General features: G+C 33.3%; 1 protein-coding gene across 1 annotated transcript; it reads left to right on the top strand.

The window, feature by feature from the left end:
- Positions 1-12,305: 12,305 nt before the first annotated feature.
- Positions 12,306-13,103, top strand: LOC146998359 (uncharacterized). The gene is made up of 2 exons (XM_085809606.1): positions 12,306-12,636; positions 12,846-13,103. The coding sequence occupies exons 1-2, from the start codon at positions 12,306-12,308 to the stop codon at positions 12,974-12,976; spliced, it is 462 nt and encodes a 153-aa protein (XP_085665732.1). The 3' UTR covers positions 12,977-13,103.
- Positions 13,104-13,546: the final 443 nt, after the last annotated feature.

Below are 13,546 nucleotides of genomic sequence, written 5' to 3'. Positions count from 1 at the left end.
GTTTTAAAACAAAATTATTTCATTTGCTCTTTAAATAGCTAATATGCCCAAAACATGGTTAGTAACTTCGCTTATAATAAATGGATTATATTCATTTACAATAAATATTAAATTTTAAATAAAGTACAACGAAAGAAACTGTTAGTAAACCGCACATTAAGCAACATAAAATCAAGATCACTGTATTTAAATAAAAATAAACAATATATTCAAATGTTTTCTGGCAGTCACATAGAACGATTCTAAGGAAAACTCTGAAAATGCCTGTGAAGCAAGCCTACTTGCCAGTATTTCAAGCGAGGGCAAATTCCAGTGTTTGCAGTCTTAACCACCTGTGGGAATGAATTGCTATGGATGGGGTCTAGTGCAGGTGTTCTCAAAAATAACTAGGGTTAGGTTTTATCATCCCTAACCTAAACATTTGCAAAGAAGGCATTAAACATTATTATTCTTTGACAGCAGTATTACATAATCCAAAATTAACTTTCTGAAAAACACTACTATCTCTAACATCACTAACCAACTTCAAATTCCTAAAAGCGTCCACCAAATCTAACGCAGTGCCTTCAGAGGATGAGTCTTTCTCTCCAATGTCAATAATGACTCTCTTGTCATGTCTCCACGTTTCATTGAGATCTAAGCAAGCAATATTCTGCTTTGTCACCATTTTATTATTTTCTTTTCCTCTAATATTCCTAAGATCATTTTTCCTAAGATCATTTTGACCGCGGATATAAAAATGGCTTTCACAAGAAGGTTTTCCATATTTTCTGATTTTTTCTTCTTAACACAGTAAATCATGTCTGAAAGTTCTTCACATTCTCTCTTCCGCTTTCCCATTCTGCATCAAAGAGAGATAAAAGCAGTTAAAATAAAATATCAAACGGTTTTCAAGTCGAATACCAATGATCAGCAGACACTGGACGCTTGCAGCACAACGATGAAATCACCACGTGCAACTGAGAGCAAACTTGCTTTTGCAGGCGTTAGGTCTTTCTGCCTGATGACGAAAATTACTGCGTAGTGTTTTTCAAGGAGAGTGTTAAATATCAAAATACCAAAAATAAAGTAATTCAATAAATTTAATATATTTATTTACGAAAGTTTCCTGCTGTAGTAAAAATAACATGCTTATATAGAAAATTTTAATTAATTTTAACTTACATACATTTTCTCAAATCCAGGAGTTTTCTGTAAAGCACAGGGTATAGAGCGTTCATATCGTAAATAGCCCGAAGATTCCTTTCTCGGTATTGCTGTATTTCTTTACGTTGCTGTTGTGAATTTAATTTGTTTTATTCTAATAAATACGAAAGGAAATGAAGTCAGCGTTGTGTGGCTGTGGGCTGTTTAATTTAAGGTCTCTTAGGTTGCTAGCACACGTCGGTTTGTTTCGGACGAACAACTGTTTGGAACAATGTTTCTGTCTTGTCACAACAGCGAATAACCATAGATCACTTTGGTGTTAACACAGAGGAAACTAGTTAGTCGTAGCTGATAGCTCACTGGTTGAAAAAGAACAACTTGCAATTTTTTTGGAAAGAAAGGAAAAAGGCGCACATCTGTCTTTTAAATAGTAAACCAAGCAGAAAAATTGTCCGAAACAGTAGTTCGTGTGAGACAAATGATGTGTGATATGGGCCTTACGGATCAAACATTGCTTAAAAAGAAAAACCTAAGGACTATAAAATATCTGTTAAACTAACTTAGTGTCTTTAACAATACAGCTTTTTTATACATATCACCTTCTGATTTTGGCTACAGTTCGTATGTTGGAATTCATGATGATGTGTGATTGATTCCAGCCACAAAAGGAGAAATTTCTGAAAAGTCTATGATAAAATTAATTGTTTTGAATACCATAATTGAAATTAACTGCAAATTGTCCTTATATTCTGAACAAAAACATCGAGCTTTGAGCATAGTGTTTGCATACTTTGCCTTAATTAACAATTCCTGTTTCTGAAGAATTGTCATCATAATTGGGTAAAAAATTGTCTGTTGCTCTATGTCACTCCGAAATTAAGCTGACGAAAACAGAGATCAAATTTAAAAATTCAGGCATTTGTCTTATAGAGACGTGTGGTAATTTGCAAGTATCAAAGAAGTTTATTTAGATAAAGCTTTAAAAGAGTAAGGAATCTTCAATTGAAAATTAAATTTGTTCATTATGTTTTAATTATCACATAAAATCAATTTCAAACAATGCCCTAAAAGTACTCCTTTTCTGAAAGCTATACTAGTATGTTACACAGACAATCAGAAAAGAAATGCCATTGGGGTTCTGTAACTTTATTATTATCATATACAGTTTTAAAACAAAATTATTTCATTTGCTCTTTAAATAGCTAATATGCCCAAAACATAGTTAGTAACTTCGCTTATAATAAATGGATTATATTCATTTACATTAAAAATAAATTTTAAATAAAGTACAACGAAAGAAACTGTTAGTAAACCGCACATTAAGCAACATAAAATCAAGATCACTGTATTTAAATAAAAATAAACAATATATTCAAATGTTTTCTGGCAGCCACAGAACGATTCTGAGGAAAACTCTGAAAATGCCCGTGAAGCAAGCCTACCTGCCAGTATTTCAAGCGAGTTCAAATTCCAGGGTTTGCAGTCTTAACCACCTGTGGGAATGAATTGCTATGGAAGGGGTCTAGTGCAGGTGTTATCAAAAATAACTAGGGTTAGGTTTTTATCATCCCTAACCTAAACATTTGCAAAGAACGGATTAAACATTATTATTCTTCGACAGCAGTATTACATAATCCAAAATTAACTTTCTGAAAAACACTACTATCTCTAACATCACTAACCAACTTCAAATTCCTAAAAGCGTCCACCAAATCTAACGCAGTGCCTTCAGAGGATGAGTCTTTCTCTCCAATGTCAATAATGACTCTCTTGTCATGTCTCCACGTTTCATTGAGATCTAAGCAAGCAATACTCGCTTTGTCACCATTTTTTTATTTTCTTTTCTTTTAATATTCTTAAGATCATTTTTTAGCCGTTTGACCGCGGATGTTAAAATGGCTTTCACAAGAAGATTTTCCATATTTTCTGATTTTTTCTTCTTAACACAGTAAATCATGTCTGAAAGTTCTTCACATTCTCTCTTCCGCTTTCCCATTCTGCATCAAAGAGAGATAAAAGCAGTTAAAATAAAATATCAAACGGTTTTCAAGTCGAATACCAATGATCAGCAGACACTGGACGCTTGCAGCACAACGATGAAATCACCACGTGCAACTGAGAGCAAACTTGCTTTTGCAGGCGTTAGGTCTTTCTGCCTGATGACGAAAATTACTGCATAGTGTTTTGGAAGGAGAGTGTTAAATATCAAAATACCAAAAAGAAATTCAATAAATTTAATATATTTATTTACGAAAGTTTCCTGCTGTAGTAAAAATAACATGCTTATATAGAAAGTTTTAATTAATTTTAACTTACATACATTTTCTCAAATCCAGGAGTTATCTGTAAAGCACAGGGAATAGGGCGTTTATATCGTAAACAGCCCGAAGATTCCTTTCTCGGTATTGCTGTATTTCTTTACGTTGCTGTTGTGAATTTAATTTGTTTTATTCTAATAAATACGAAAGGAAATGAAGTCAGCGTTGTGTGGCTGTGGGCTGTTTAATTTAAGGTCTCTTAGGTTGCTAGCACACGTCGGTTTGTTTCGGACTAACAACTGTTTGGAACAATGTTTCTGTCTTGTCACAACAGCGAATAACCATAGATCACTTTGGTGTTAACACAGAGGAAACTAGTTAGTCGTAGCTGATAGCTCACTGGTTGAAAAAGAACAACTTGCAATTTTTTTGGAAAGAAAGGAAAAAGGCGCACATCTGTCTTTTAAATAGTAAACCAAGCAGAAAAATTGTCCGAAACAGTAGTTCGTGTGAGACAAATGATGTGTGATATGGGCCTTACGGATCAAACATTGCTTAAAAAGAAAAACCTAAGGACTATAAAATATCTGTTAAACTAACTTAGTGTCTTTAACAATACAGCTTTTTTATACATATCACCTTCTGATTTTGGCTACAGTTCGTATGTTGGAATTCATGATGATGTGTGATTGATTCCAGCCACAAAAGGAGAAATTTCTGAAAAGTCTATGATAAAATTAATTGTTTTGAATACCATAATTGAAATTAACTGCAAATTGTCCTTATATTCTGAACAAAAACATCGAGCTTTGAGCATAGTGTTTGCATACTTTGCCTTAATTAACAATTCCTGTTTCTGAAGAATTGTCATCATAATTGGGTAAAAAATTGTCTGTTGCTCTATGTCACTCCGAAATTAAGCTGACAAAAACAGAGATTAAATTTAAAAATTCAGGCATTTGTCTTATAGAGACGTGTGGTAATTTGCAAGTATCAAAGAAGTTTATTTAGATAAAGCTTTAAAAGAGTAAGGAATCTTCAACTGAAAATTAAATTTGTTCATTATGTTTTAATTATCACATAAAATCAATTTCAAACAATGCCCTAAAAGTACTCCTTTTCTGAAAGCTATACTAGTATGTTACACAGACAATCAGAAAAGAAATGCCATTGGGGTTCTGTAACTTTATTATTATCATATACAGTTTTAAAACAAAATTATTTCATTTGCTCTTTAAATAGCTAATATGCCCAAAACATGGTTAGTAACTTCGCTTATAATAAATGGATTATATTCATTTACAATAAATATTAAATTTTAAATAAAGTACAACGAAAGAAACTGTTAGTAAACCGCACATTAAGCAACATAAAATCAAGATCACTGTATTTAAATAAAAATAAACAATATATTCAAATGTTTTCTGGCAGTCACATAGAACGATTCTAAGGAAAACTCTGAAAATGCCTGTGAAGCAAGCCTACTTGCCAGTATTTCAAGCGAGGGCAAATTCCAGTGTTTGCAGTCTTAACCACCTGTGGGAATGAATTGCTATGGATGGGGTCTAGTGCAGGTGTTCTCAAAAATAACTAGGGTTAGGTTTTATCATCCCTAACCTAAACATTTGCAAAGAAGGCATTAAACATTATTATTCTTTGACAGCAGTATTACATAATCCAAAATTAACTTTCTGAAAAACACTACTATCTCTAACATCACTAACCAACTTCAAATTCCTAAAAGCGTCCACCAAATCTAACGCAGTGCCTTCAGAGGATGAGTCTTTCTCTCCAATGTCAATAATGACTCTCTTGTCATGTCTCCACGTTTCATTGAGATCTAAGCAAGCAATATTCTGCTTTGTCACCATTTTATTATTTTCTTTTCCTCTAATATTCCTAAGATCATTTTTCCTAAGATCATTTTGACCGCGGATATAAAAATGGCTTTCACAAGAAGGTTTTCCATATTTTCTGATTTTTTCTTCTTAACACAGTAAATCATGTCTGAAAGTTCTTCACATTCTCTCTTCCGCTTTCCCATTCTGCATCAAAGAGAGATAAAAGCAGTTAAAATAAAATATCAAACGGTTTTCAAGTCGAATACCAATGATCAGCAGACACTGGACGCTTGCAGCACAACGATGAAATCACCACGTGCAACTGAGAGCAAACTTGCTTTTGCAGGCGTTAGGTCTTTCTGCCTGATGACGAAAATTACTGCGTAGTGTTTTTCAAGGAGAGTGTTAAATATCAAAATACCAAAAATAAAGTAATTCAATAAATTTAATATATTTATTTACGAAAGTTTCCTGCTGTAGTAAAAATAACATGCTTATATAGAAAATTTTAATTAATTTTAACTTACATACATTTTCTCAAATCCAGGAGTTTTCTGTAAAGCACAGGGTATAGAGCGTTCATATCGTAAATAGCCCGAAGATTCCTTTCTCGGTATTGCTGTATTTCTTTACGTTGCTGTTGTGAATTTAATTTGTTTTATTCTAATAAATACGAAAGGAAATGAAGTCAGCGTTGTGTGGCTGTGGGCTGTTTAATTTAAGGTCTCTTAGGTTGCTAGCACACGTCGGTTTGTTTCGGACGAACAACTGTTTGGAACAATGTTTCTGTCTTGTCACAACAGCGAATAACCATAGATCACTTTGGTGTTAACACAGAGGAAACTAGTTAGTCGTAGCTGATAGCTCACTGGTTCAAAAAGAACAACTTGCAATTTTTTTGGAAAGAAAGGAAAAAGGCGCACATCTGTCTTTTAAATAGTAAACCAAGCAGAAAAATTGTCCGAAACAGTAGTTCGTGTGAGACAAATGATGTGTGATATGGGCCTTACGGATCAAACATTGCTTAAAAAGAAAAACCTAAGGACTATAAAATATCTGTTAAACTAACTTAGTGTCTTTAACAATACAGCTTTTTTATACATATCACCTTCTGATTTTGGCTACAGTTCGTATGTTGGAATTCATGATGATGTGTGATTGATTCCAGCCACAAAAGGAGAAATTTCTGAAAAGTCTATGATAAAATTAATTGTTTTGAATACCATAATTGAAATTAACTGCAAATTGTCCTTATATTCTGAACAAAAACATCGAGCTTTGAGCATAGTGTTTGCATACTTTGCCTTAATTAACAATTCCTGTTTCTGAAGAATTGTCATCATAATTGGGTAAAAAATTGTCTGTTGCTCTATGTCACTCCGAAATTAAGCTGACGAAAACAGAGATCAAATTTAAAAATTCAGGCATTTGTCTTATAGAGACGTGTGGTAATTTGCAAGTATCAAAGAAGTTTATTTAGATAAAGCTTTAAAAGAGTAAGGAATCTTCAATTGAAAATTAAATTTGTTCATTATGTTTTAATTATCACATAAAATCAATTTCAAACAATGCCCTAAAAGTACTCCTTTTCTGAAAGCTATACTAGTATGTTACACAGACAATCAGAAAAGAAATGCCATTGGGGTTCTGTAACTTTATTATTATCATATACAGTTTTAAAACAAAATTATTTCATTTGCTCTTTAAATAGCTAATATGCCCAAAACATAGTTAGTAACTTCGCTTATAATAAATGGATTATATTCATTTACATTAAAAATAAATTTTAAATAAAGTACAACGAAAGAAACTGTTAGTAAACCGCACATTAAGCAACATAAAATCAAGATCACTGTATTTAAATAAAAATAAACAATATATTCAAATGTTTTCTGGCAGCCACAGAACGATTCTGAGGAAAACTCTGAAAATGCCCGTGAAGCAAGCCTACCTGCCAGTATTTCAAGCGAGTTCAAATTCCAGGGTTTGCAGTCTTAACCACCTGTGGGAATGAATTGCTATGGAAGGGGTCTAGTGCAGGTGTTATCAAAAATAACTAGGGTTAGGTTTTTATCATCCCTAACCTAAACATTTGCAAAGAACGGATTAAACATTATTATTCTTCGACAGCAGTATTACATAATCCAAAATTAACTTTCTGAAAAACACTACTATCTCTAACATCACTAACCAACTTCAAATTCCTAAAAGCGTCCACCAAATCTAACGCAGTGCCTTCAGAGGATGAGTCTTTCTCTCCAATGTCAATAATGACTCTCTTGTCATGTCTCCACGTTTCATTGAGATCTAAGCAAGCAATACTCGCTTTGTCACCATTTTTTTATTTTCTTTTCTTTTAATATTCTTAAGATCATTTTTTAGCCGTTTGACCGCGGATGTTAAAATGGCTTTCACAAGAAGATTTTCCATATTTTCTGATTTTTTCTTCTTAACACAGTAAATCATGTCTGAAAGTTCTTCACATTCTCTCTTCCGCTTTCCCATTCTGCATCAAAGAGAGATAAAAGCAGTTAAAATAAAATATCAAACGGTTTTCAAGTCGAATACCAATGATCAGCAGACACTGGACGCTTGCAGCACAACGATGAAATCACCACGTGCAACTGAGAGCAAACTTGCTTTTGCAGGCGTTAGGTCTTTCTGCCTGATGACGAAAATTACTGCATAGTGTTTTGGAAGGAGAGTGTTAAATATCAAAATACCAAAAAGAAATTCAATAAATTTAATATATTTATTTACGAAAGTTTCCTGCTGTAGTAAAAATAACATGCTTATATAGAAAGTTTTAATTAATTTTAACTTACATACATTTTCTCAAATCCAGGAGTTATCTGTAAAGCACAGGGAATAGGGCGTTTATATCGTAAACAGCCCGAAGATTCCTTTCTCGGTATTGCTGTATTTCTTTACGTTGCTGTTGTGAATTTAATTTGTTTTATTCTAATAAATACGAAAGGAAATGAAGTCAGCGTTGTGTGGCTGTGGGCTGTTTAATTTAAGGTCTCTTAGGTTGCTAGCACACGTCGGTTTGTTTCGGACTAACAACTGTTTGGAACAATGTTTCTGTCTTGTCACAACAGCGAATAACCATAGATCACTTTGGTGTTAACACAGAGGAAACTAGTTAGTCGTAGCTGATAGCTCACTGGTTGAAAAAGAACAACTTGCAATTTTTTTGGAAAGGAAGGAAAAAGGCGCACCTGTGTCTTTTAAATAGGAAACCAAGTAGAAAAATTGTCCGAAACAGTAGTTCGTGTGAGACAAATGATGTGTGATATGGGTCTTACGGATCAAAAATTGCTTCAAAAAAAAAAAAAAAACCTGAGGGCTATAAAATATCTGTTAAACTAACTTAGTGTCTTTAACAATACAGCTTTTTTATACATATCACCTTCTGATTTTGGCTACAGTTCGTATGTTGGAATTCATGATGATGTGTGATTGATTCTAGCCAAAAAAGGAGAAATTTCTGAAAAGTCTATGATAAAATTAATTGTTTTGAATACCATAATTGAAATTAACTGCAAATTGTCCTTATATTCTGAACAAAAACATCAAGCTTTGAGCATAGTGTTTGCATACTTAGCCTTAATTAACAATTCTTGTTTCTGAAGAATTGTCATCATAATTGGGTAAAAAATTGTCTGTAGCTCTATGTCACTCCGAAATTAAGCTGACAAAAACAGAGATCAAATTTAAAAATTCAGGCATTTGTCTTATAGAGACGTGTGGTAATTTGCAAGTATCAAAGAAGTTTATTTAGATAAAGCTTTAAAAGAGTAAGGAATCTTCAATTGAAAATTAAATTTGTTCATTATGTTTTAATTATCACATAAAATCAATTTCAAACAATGCCCTAAAAGCGCTCCTTTTCTGAACTCTATACTAGTATGTTACACAGACAATCAGAAAAGAAATGCCATTGGGGTTCTGTAACTTTATTATTATCATATACAGTTTTAAAACAAAATTATTTCATTTGCTCTTTAAATAGCTAATATGCCCAAAACATAGTTAGTAACTTCGCTTATAATAAATGGATTATATTCATTTACAATAAATATTAAATTTTAAATAAAGTACAACGAAAGAAACTGTTAGTAAACCGCACATTAAGCAACATAAAATCAAGATCACTGTATTTAAATAAAAATAAACAATATATTCAAATGTTTTCTGGCAGCCACAGAACGATTCTGAGGAAAACTCTGAAAATGCCCGTGAAGCAAGCCTACCTGCCAGTATTTCAAGCGAGTTCAAATTCCAGGGTTTGCAGTCTTAACCACCTGTGGGAATGAATTGCTATGGAAGGGGTCTAGTGCAGGTGTTATCAAAAATAACTAGGGTTAGGTTTTTATCATCCCTAACCTAAACATTTGCAAAGAACGGATTAAACATTATTATTCTTCGACAGCAGTATTACATAATCCAAAATTAACTTTCTGAAAAACACTACTATCTCTAACATCACTAACCAACTTCAAATTCCTAAAAGCGTCCACCAAATCTAACGCAGTGCCTTCAGAGGATGAGTCTTTCTCTCCAATGTCAATAATGACTCTCTTGTCATGTCTCCACGTTTCATTGAGATCTAAGCAAGCAATACTCGCTTTGTCACCATTTTTTTATTTTCTTTTCTTTTAATATTCTTAAGATCATTTTTTAGCCGTTTGACCGCGGATGTTAAAATGGCTTTCACAAGAAGATTTTCCATATTTTCTCATTTTTTCTTCTTAACACAGTAAATCATGTCTGAAAGTTCTTCACATTCTCTCTTCCGCTTTCCCATTCTGCATCAAAGAGAGATAAAAGCAGTTAAAATAAAATATCAAACGGATTTCAAGTCGAATACCAATGATCAGCAGACACTGGACGCTTGCAGCACAACGATGAAATCACCACGTGCAACTGAGAGCAAACTTGCTTTTGCAGGCGTTAGGTCTTTCTGCCTGATGACGAAAATTACTGCATAGTGTTTTGGAAGGAGAGTGTTAAATATCAAAATACCAAAAAGAAATTCAATAAATTTAATATATTTATTTACGAAAGTTTCCTGCTGTAGTAAAAATAACATGCTTATATAGAAAGTTTTAATTAATTTTAACTTACATACATTTTCTCAAATCCAGGAGTTATCTGTAAAGCACAGGGAATAGGGCGTTTATATCGTAAACAGCCCGAAGATTCCTTTCTCGGTATTGCTGTATTTCTTTACGTTGCTGTTGTGAATTTAATTTGTTTTATTCTAATAAATACGAAAGGAAATGAAGTCAGCGTTGTGTGGCTGTGGGCTGTTTAATTTAAGGTCTCTTAGGTTGCTAGCACACGTCGGTTTGTTTCGGACTAACAACTGTTTGGAACAATGTTTCTGTCTTGTCACAACAGCGAATAACCATAGATCACTTTGGTGTTAACACAGAGGAAACTAGTTAGTCGTAGCTGATAGCTCACTGGTTGAAAAAGAACAACTTGCAATTTTTTTGGAAAGGAAGGAAAAAGGCGCACCTGTGTCTTTTAAATAGGAAACCAAGTAGAAAAATTGTCCGAAACAGTAGTTCGTGTGAGACAAATGATGTGTGATATGGGTCTTACGGATCAAAAATTGCTTCAAAAAAAAAAAAAAAAAAACCTGAGGGCTATAAAATATCTGTTAAACTAACTTAGTGTCTTTAACAATACAGCTTTTTTATACATATCACCTTCTGATTTTGGCTACAGTTCGTATGTTGGAATTCATGATGATGTGTGATTGATTCTAGCCAAAAAAAGGAGAAATTTCTGAAAAGTCTATGATAAAATTAATTGTTTTGAATACCATAATTGAAATTAACTGCAAATTGTCCTTATATTCTGAACAAAAACATCAAGCTTTGAGCATAGTGTTTGCATACTTAGCCTTAATTAACAATTCTTGTTTCTGAAGAATTGTCATCATAATTGGGTAAAAAATTGTCTGTAGCTCTATGTCACTCCGAAATTAAGCTGACAAAAACAGAGATCAAATTTAAAAATTCAGGCATTTGTCTTATAGAGACGTGTGGTAATTTGCAAGTATCAAAGAAGTTTATTTAGATAAAGCTTTAAAAGAGTAAGGAATCTTCAATTGAAAATTAAATTTGTTCATTATGTTTTAATTATCACATAAAATCAATTTCCAACAATGCCCTAAAAGCGCTCCTTTTCTGAACTCTATACTAGTATGTTACACAGATAATCAGAAAAGAAATGCCATTGGGGTTCTGTAACTTTATTATTATCATATACAGTTTTAAAACAAAATTATTTCATTTGCTCTTTAAATAGCTAATATGCCCAAAACATGGTTAGTAACTTCGCTTATAATAAATGGATTATATTCGGTTACAATAACTATTAATTTTTATATAAAGTACAACGAAAGAAACTGTTAGTAAACCGCACATTAAGCAACATAAAATCAAGATCACTGTATTTAAATAAAAATAAACAATATATTCAAATGTTTTCTGGCAGCCACATAGAACGATTCTAAGGAAAACTCTGAAAATGCCCGTGAACCAAGCCTACTTGCCAGTATTTCAAGCGAGGGCAAATTCCAGGGTTTGCAGTCTTAACAACCTGTGGGAATGAATTGCTATGGATGGGTTCTAGTGCAGGTGTTCTCAAAAATAAATAGGGTTAGGTTTTATCATCCCTAACCTAAACATTTGCAAAGAAGGCATTAAACATTATTATTCTTCGACAGCAGTATTACATAATCCAAAATTAACTTTCTGAAAAACACTACTATCTCTAACATCACTAACGAACTTCAAATTCCTAAAACCGTCCACCAAATCTAAAGGCCCGTCTACACGTACCGATTTTATCGGCCGACTTTCTCGTACGATTTTATCTGCGAGAGCTTGCTTGTCTACACGCAAGGATTTTGTCGTCGGTACAGGAAATGCCTTAACCAATCACTGTCCGAGGAAGAATTCCCGCCCTATGTAGCGTCACACTATGAACAACTGTGAAAACGAAACTGTGGGGGAGTGAATTTAGGCGACAATAATAAAAAATGAATGAAGATTTCCCGTTAATTGCTACTGTAGCAACATCTGCGATTTTGATCTTCGCTGCTGCTGCTGCAGAAGAAGAAAAAAGAAAGCGTATTTGGACGAGAAATTGGGTGAAACGCAGAGAAATTCATGGAGCCCATAATACCCTGTTCCAAGAGCTGCGTTTTGAAGACAGGGTGGAATTTGGAAAGTATTTGCAAATGATGCCGTGCGATTTTGATTATTTATTAAACTTAGTGAGCAGCAAAATTAAAAAACAGGATACGATTATGCGTTGTGCAATTTCACCATCTGAGAGGCTGCATGTTACTTTACGCTTTCTAGCTGGTGGTAAGTTAATTTTTATTTTATTGGAAAAAAATCAATTAATTTTGATAAAATTAATAAATCAAATTCACAAAAATTGAAATACAAATTCAAACAATACTTTTAATCACTATTTTTTAAAATTTGAGAAATTTATAATGAATAAATATCATAATTATATCACTACATCATTTTTAATAAATTTATTTTTTAAGTTTTTTATTATGTTACAGGGTGTTCCTATTCAAATTTACAGTATTTGTTTAGAATACCTAAACAAACATTGTCAAGAGTGATACCAGAAGTATTGGATGCTTTATGGTGTGGTGTGTGTGGTGTATTTAATTATGGCAAAGCACACTAGGGCTATCTGCCTAAGGGGAGGGATGCCTTTCGTGGAGGACTTTCTAAGGGAAACTGGCTCGTATACACGTTACACATGGGGAAAACCACGAAAACGCCCATGCAGCCAGCCCGTTCGCGGGATTCGAACCTCGGACCGAACTACCAGTGTTCAGCGTCTTTACCGCTCGGCCGCTGGAGGGCGGATGCTTTATGGGAATGCATGCAAGATTACATAAAGGTGAGTTAAAACCTCATATATCAATGTTACATATGAGGTCTTATAATTCACAACAACATCATGACCTTTTAATTTTTAAAAAAATGTTCATTTTTACAAGATCAGGATACTAATATTAAGTTGAATTTTTCTCAAATTTGTAATATTGAATTAACTTCAGAGCTTGTTTTCCTTGAAATGTGATTCATTTAAAAAGAGTATTACAGGAGTGCAATATATAATTTTCTATTTAGAATTAAGAGCCTCACCAGTGGTTGAGTGGTTAAGACAACTGTATACTGGTAGTTCGACCTGGCTTGGGTTCCTTCCCAGGCGAACAGGTTGGCTGCATGGTTGGTTTTTGTGGTTACC

Source organism: Stegodyphus dumicola, chromosome 2 (genome assembly GCF_044657685.1).
Source record: "Stegodyphus dumicola isolate Sdum_Otavi_A_Nest chromosome 2, ASM4465768v1".
NCBI classification, from domain to species: domain Eukaryota; kingdom Metazoa; phylum Arthropoda; class Arachnida; order Araneae; family Eresidae; genus Stegodyphus; species Stegodyphus dumicola.
Note: the sequence above shows the minus strand (reverse complement) of the source record. Positions and strands in the feature narration are given on the sequence as shown.

What these genes read in the sequence shown, in the direction of transcription:
- LOC146998359 (XM_085809606.1), top strand. Translation starts at nt 12,306, where the DNA reads ATGAATGAAGATTTCCCGTTAATTGCTACTGTAGCAACATCTGCGATT. An exon ending in TTTACGCTTTCTAGCTGGTG is followed by an intron (nt 12,637 to 12,845) that starts GTAAGTTAATTT and finishes ATTATGTTACAG; the next exon opens with GGTGTTCCTATTCAAATTTA.